At 44.9% G+C, this 6,497-nt stretch overlaps 3 protein-coding genes across 3 annotated transcripts in view; 1 reads left to right on the forward strand and 2 right to left on the reverse strand.

Moving 5' to 3' along the window:
• The window catches only part of PCYB_073680 (high molecular weight rhoptry protein-2), a gene marked incomplete at both ends in the record, with an annotated part of 6,497 nt that extends 5,271 nt beyond the window's left edge, over nucleotides 1-1,226 (forward strand). The window contains 2 exons of the mRNA XM_004221765.1: nucleotides 69-866; nucleotides 1,156-1,226. Coding sequence (XP_004221813.1) covers nucleotides 69-866; nucleotides 1,156-1,226 — 869 coding nt within the window. The remainder of the gene's footprint in view (nucleotides 1-68; nucleotides 867-1,155) is intronic.
• A 1,044-nt stretch (nucleotides 1,227-2,270) lies between these two features.
• On the reverse strand, nucleotides 2,271-3,046 carry PCYB_073690 (hypothetical protein; the record flags this gene model as incomplete). Its single annotated transcript, XM_004221766.1, has 2 exons — nucleotides 2,271-2,369; nucleotides 2,528-3,046. 2 exons carry the CDS (start codon nucleotides 3,044-3,046, stop codon nucleotides 2,271-2,273), a joined length of 618 nt encoding a protein of 205 aa, XP_004221814.1.
• A 1,339-nt stretch (nucleotides 3,047-4,385) lies between these two features.
• PCYB_073700 (hypothetical protein) lies at nucleotides 4,386-5,390 on the reverse strand (the record flags this gene model as incomplete). Its single annotated transcript, XM_004221767.1, has 2 exons — nucleotides 4,386-4,993; nucleotides 5,177-5,390. The coding sequence occupies 2 exons, from the start codon at nucleotides 5,388-5,390 to the stop codon at nucleotides 4,386-4,388; spliced, it is 822 nt and encodes a 273-aa protein (XP_004221815.1).
• Nucleotides 5,391-6,497: the final 1,107 nt, after the last annotated feature.

Raw genomic sequence — 6,497 nt, forward strand, 5'->3', positions numbered from 1 at the left:
TCCCCTTTTGCTTCTTCCCAACGCATGAACATAAGAATCGCTTCTTCCCCCCCCCCCCTTACACACAGGAGACCTATCCCAACAGGAGTTGATCGACTACTACTCGCCGCTAGTCCACTCAGAATCGCACTGCCAAGAGAAAATGCAATCCCTGTTTGTATCATTAAGAGATAATGATGAGCAGAACCGTGTGGAAATTCCAGACAAAATAAAAACAGCCTATTTTCAGTGCAAGCTGGATTACTACAAAAATTATCACACAGATAAAACACACTTAATTAAATCCAGGGACTTCCTCGATAACAGGGTGTATGTTCTGAAGCAACCATACTACCTCATTAGCAATATCGACAATACGCATAAAAACAAGTTGCTTCGACTTTTTGTAACGGAGAGCACACTGGATTATCTTCTCCTAGATAATATTGATATCCCCGAGTGCTTCGGACGTTGCACCATCGACCATTTCAATAGGGTTGTACTTCAACAAGGAAAGACCAACCAGCATGATGAAGTAATACAGAATGCGTTGGTCCCAGAAAACACCGCTTCTAAAAAGAGGAAAGAAATGACTGTATATGTTAATAACATATATGTACACAATTTAAAAACGGATTACATAACCAAGGAGGAAATTACTAGAAAGGACATTGAGGAAAATAAGGTGAAGGTCTGTCTAGGAATGGGTACCTACTTCATGAAGAATTTCCTCACAGAGCAGCATTTCAATTTGAGCTACAAGCCCGTCTTGGATTTTAACGCAGAACACAATTTTAAAGTCTTCCTGAAGAAGAATGAGTCTCAGCTCTCCAAGAATGAGAACGACATTTGCTACGTCAACTACGACTTGGCCATAACCAATATAGGTGAGCCCCCGTGGGGAGACAGGCAGAGGGAAAGAGATACAGAGGGGGAGGGACAAAGAGAGAGGGAGAAAGAGACAGGCAGAGAGAGACAGGCAGAGAGAGACAGGCAGAGAGAGAGACAGGCAGCGAGAGAGGGAGAGAGAAAAGGAGGGCACTCTGCAGAGCACCCCGGCATTCATTACACATGAATTCGCGCGAATCACTTGGGCGGATCAGTACTCGAATGCTGTTCATCCCCCTGATCGTTATTCACTACCGCTCCTCACTGCCACTTCACTTCTCCCCGCAGAAATCACCGACCCGTACCGCGAAATCAGCGAAAATTTGATAAAAAATTTGTACATCTTAAAAAATAAATAAGCGGCGCCTGGGCGCTCAGCAGTGTGTGCGCGGCGCAAGCCGAGGAGGGGCCTCCAATCCGTCACAAATTGGCACCTGGATGAGCACCTAAAGGGAGGTTGCACGTCGCGAAGATTATGTGCAACCGCCATTTGGGGTCTCCACTTGAGGCGGGCATGCCAAACGGTGAGTAGTTCCCGAGGTGCGCGACTCCCTCGTGCAGATGCAGCAAAAGGGAGGCGAACCCTAATCCGTAGGAAAAACGAAAGGCACTAATGGGGTAAGAGAGGGAGAAGGAGAGGGAGAGAGAGTATGGGAGAGAAGAGTCCAGAGTGGCTCTGGTGGCTCTGGTGGCTCTGGTGGCCCGCCCATTTTCTCTTCTCACCAAGTGGAGACGAATCTTCAGATGTCCCTCATCCTGCTTAATGTGTCAATTTTTCGATTCAGAATGTCTATTTTGCTGTCCTAAAAAAAAAAATTTTTAATTAACGTGTGAACACGTGGAGAGGAGGCGAATTGGGCACGATAGAAAAATTATGAACACTGGACCAAATGGACACGTGCCAACTGCACAGCTGCGCAAGTGAGAAAGCCACTCCCCCTTTTCTCAACTCCTCCCCTGCCTCGTGTGCATTGGACACTACGCACTGTGCGCTTCCATTTTTTTAACTGCTTTTTAATGTGTGTCCTCGCGCGTTAGTGTATACACCATGGGGATCAGTGGAAGGGGAGGAGTGCCTCCTTTCTCCAGTGCATTTTTTTTTTTTTTTCCTTTTTTCCCAACCCCCGTGCGCACGCGTGCATGCAGTTTTTTTTTCTCTCGCTGCGTTTCCAGTTTTGCGCTTTAAGATTTAGGCTTTAAGATTTAGGCTTTAACGTTTAAACTTAACTTTTTAGACTTAAATTTTTAGACTTAAATTTTTGGGCTTTAATTTTTACGCGTTAAGCTTTGCGCCTTGGGCCTTATGCCCTCCACCGGGGCTCGGCTCCCCAATAGCTGCAGCTGATCGAGGCGCTGATCATGACGCGGATTGCTGCAGCAGATCGCTGCAGCAGATCGTGGCGCTACTGTTTCTGGCCCACCTTTATCTTTAGAAGCTTCTCCAAGTTGAAGATTTTGTCGCGCAGGATCTTCACGATTTCGTCGTTCAGGAATTCGGCGCTCTGTGGGGGGAAGAGGGTAAATTATGGAGGAGGGGAAGAGGGTAAATTATGGAGGAGGGGAAGAGGATGGACACGAGGTGGAACGCCGCGAAGGAAGTAGACAGGGTAAATAATATAGATAGCGGCATCGTCTGGGGGTGGGGAAGCATCAGTTGGACTTCTTCCCCCCGTTTGTTATTTTCCCGCGTAGGAAGGACCTGCCCTGATTGGTCTCCTGCACCCTCGGCCAGGGGAGACTCTTCTTCGTTAAATGGCCTGGCCTGGTCCTCTCCCAAACTGCCCGAAGCGTCCACCTCCATTTCAGAGTTCTGGAATTTATGCAGCTGATTTTTAAACGTATTCAGCACCTTCTCTACCCCCATATATTTACAATTTACAATTTCTTCCACATGTCTTTTGTCAATCCGAAATCCCAGCCTCCTAAAAACCCTCTCATTTAATGTGTTCCAGTTGTACCTTTTCTGGCTAATTGAATTTGCCTTACTATAATTGTGCAGTTCAACTAACTTGGGTAAACATATATTAACCAATTCTGCCATTAAAACTCCATCTGAGAATTCTCTGTGGATATTTTTTATTTTTCTGGAGAAGTTGAAAGTGCTGATCCAATCATACAGGTCATTTAGTTCCTCTTCCTTCACCTTGGCCACTACTTTTGCGGGTTCTCCTTTGCTCATTTTTCTGGGCCGAAAAAAAGGAAAGACTTTACGGTGCTTCGTCTATACAGGCAGCAATGCAGAAATGAAAAAAATGAACCAAAAGGGGAGGCCTAAAAAATGGGTGCTTCGAAAAAGGGGCGCTTCACAAAAGGGGTGGGCTTACACCACCACTTCGATGCCCCGAGGGGTTGACAAAATACACATTACGGCCCGCCCGCACATGTAAGATGGCTCTCCAATACTGTCATTTTGGGAAGAACCCAGACAGCAAAGGAGAAAAAAAAAAAATAGTTTACCTTAAATCAGCGGACATACCTTGGCAATCTCAAAAAGATGTGCACTTTGGCACTGCACACTTAACAATCCAGGGGGAAGGGGTGGGGGGAAAGACAAAAACCAAGAAAAGGGGGAACTCCAAAAGTTTGCCCACTCTCCGTGTGCCCCCCCTTCAAATGGCTACTTCTTCTGTGATTGGGACTAAAGCCACAGAGGACGTTGCGGTTATCTTATCTTATCTTAACTTATCTAATCTTTTTTTCTTTTTCTTTTCTTTTTCTTTTCTTTTCTTTTTTTACCAAATGGGGAGTGAGACTGAAGGAAGGTACCCCGAAGGTACTTCGCACTTCAATTTGAGATTACAATTCGGACTGCCTCACTGGGGAAGACACTATACAAGTCAACACGCTCCCACTACCCCATCGTTCGCCCATAGTTTATAACTAGACGGGAGGGAAACGTGCATGTACATTTAAGTTGCCCTATAAGGGGGAAAATAGTCCCTCTTTAACACTTCTCCGCTTTGATTTTTTTAATTCGTTTAATTTGCTTAATTCGTTTAATTTGCTTAATTTTTTTTTTTTTTTTTTGCATGCGTTTATCTTTCCACAAAATGTCTATCTCTCTTTAGAAAAAAAAAAAAAAAAAAGACGAAGAAACAATTTAGGGGACATCGAAGGAAGCCCGAAAATATTTAGTACGGATTCGTGACACAAGTTCACTTCATCTTAGAGCGAGCTGGGGGATATCTTGCAGCGCAGTGTGTAAAAGCTTGACATGCACATCACACCAGACAGGGCCGAATCAAAATAAGTACGCGAGTGGACATACAAGCGGGTGATCCACACGAGCGTGTAATGGTGAGCTCACGGGATGAAGGCGGAGGAGGAAAGGGAGAATCACAATGCGAGTCCGTAAGTGTTATGTGTTCGTGCGGCGCAGAAGGCATCACCGCTCAGCCGATCAGCCGATCAGGCGCTCACGCTACTCCTCCGAGGGCACGTAGAAACATGCTAATTATGCGTCTCCCATTTGGAGAAACTCCTGCGTCGTAAGGGGGGGATTCCTCACACGCAGAGCATTACAAGCAGAGGGAATATTGCTTCTTCCTCCTGGGTTCTTTGAACCGGCGATACGGCGTAATGGCCCCCGCAGATGTGCAAGCACCACAGGGAGCCGAAGAAGCTGGGTACACAAAACATTTCGAGTTGGCATACCGACTATCCGTTGCGGCTTCTTTTATTTTGTCAATGTAATCCTTCGCTATAATCAATTCATTGTTCTTTTCCAATGCCATTTTTTTTTTGTCCTCCCTCTTTTTGGCCTCAAACTGTCGCAACACTTCTTGCTGTGCCTCGTATGCATTTTCTATCGTTTCATTCCACTCACTTATTTTTTTATTGTTATGTAAAAGTTGTTGTTCCTTCAGGGCATGAGTGAATAGAATATTTTTCTCGTACTCATTCATTGCTTCTTCCAATGCCTTTCCTTGTTCCTCCTGCGAGCTTCTCATTTTATCCAACCACTTAGCTTGGTCCTCTACATACGTGTCCGATATTTTTTTTAAAAACATTAAAACCAGGGCTTTCATTTCGTCTACAGTAAGGGTGTTATCTCCACAGCATTTCAACTTACTCAGCCATTTCTTGCTCGTCATGTAGCTTTCCACGTGTTTTAAGTCTAGCTGGCCTGAGTGGAGGAGAAGGAACGGTGTATAATTGGCAACAACATTGAGAGGGAGAAAAATGGAGTGAACGATTCACAGGGAAGGAGGGGCTGGACATGCGGACGTAGGTATACACAGACATTCGCTCGTCCCCCCATTCGCTCCATCACTCTCTCCATCACTCGATCGCTCCTAGCGCGCCTTACCATTCTCGTCCACGAATCGGCAGACGTACTCCATAAAGCCGCACTGCATTAAGAAGTGCCTCAGTATCATTTCCACAGTCTTGTAAGGCAGCTTGCCCTCATTGCCTATGTCATGACAAGCAAAAACCATGTCCAGCTGCTGCTCAAGTCCGGGGTAGCTAGCGTAGATGTCCTGTTTTTCGAAATCATCCTCCTTCGACGATATTTGTCCCATTGTTGTAGGCGACGCGGGGGGGAAGTGACTTGTGCGTCTTTTTTTGGAAGTAGAGTATGGAGTGGGAGAGCTCAGTATTTACGTGTGGGGGAGCTCAGAATTTGTGTGTGGGGGAGCTCAGAATTTATGTGTGGGGGAGCTCAGTATTTACGTGTGGGGAATCCCAATGTGCATGTGTGGGGAATCTCAGTGTGCATGTATGAAGGGGCGCCTATGCGTGCGTATGCGCTGTGTGAACATGAAGGTGTATATTTTCCAAAATGGTTGAGGGTTAAAAAGGAGGTGGCATGTACACATGCACACGCCTTCCTGCTGTTAAAAACTGCGAATAGGCAAAAATAACAATAAGAGGCAGGAGGAAGGAGCAGAAAAGGAGAAGCGGTAAATAATTCTACAACGCTGGCAAAAAAAAATAAAATAAAATAAAACAAGTGTGAATCACGTGGCTGATTCGTTTCACAATGCTATCAGTGCTGAATGATGCGATGGTGAAAAAATGGCAGCATTTTTTTTGAAGAGCGGAAAAAAGGACGAACGCGCATCACTTGTGGTGAACAAATTGCACTTTGTAAAAGGCGAACGAAAATGTTGTCTTTATCTGCAGGGGTGCGCGCATAGGTTTGCTTTTCTTTTTTGTTCTACGTAGGTCTAGCAAAAGGGGCGAAGCTAAAAACACACTCTTTACTTTTTGAGCACTTAAAATGAATAATGTAGACGTTGGGTTAGCCACTACGGAGGACGCCTTGTTGGTAAGCAGTCGTCGCAGTTGTGTCCGCACTTTGGAGCATTTAAAAAAAGAAAAAGCCAAAATATTGCAAAAAAAAAAAAAAAACTTTGCATGTTCATACAATATAGCTACAAACGTGTGGCCTTAAATGGCACTTTTCACAAATCCTACCTCTTTATGCACAAAACGAGGAAGCGTCAGCAGACCATTCTGACAACATCTTACGGGACAACTTTATTACGAACAAAACAAAAGGGTGTGTAGTTGGTGTTATGGTCAAAATTGACAGCGTTAGAATACGCCTGTGTTGAACATTACTGTGTGTTTTGCCAATTTGGCTATTTTTTTGATTTACACATAATGGCTTTTTTTTTTTTTTT

Source organism: Plasmodium cynomolgi, chromosome 7, assembly GCF_000321355.1.
Source record: "Plasmodium cynomolgi strain B DNA, chromosome 7, whole genome shotgun sequence".
NCBI classification, from domain to species: Eukaryota; Apicomplexa; class Aconoidasida; order Haemosporida; family Plasmodiidae; genus Plasmodium; species Plasmodium cynomolgi.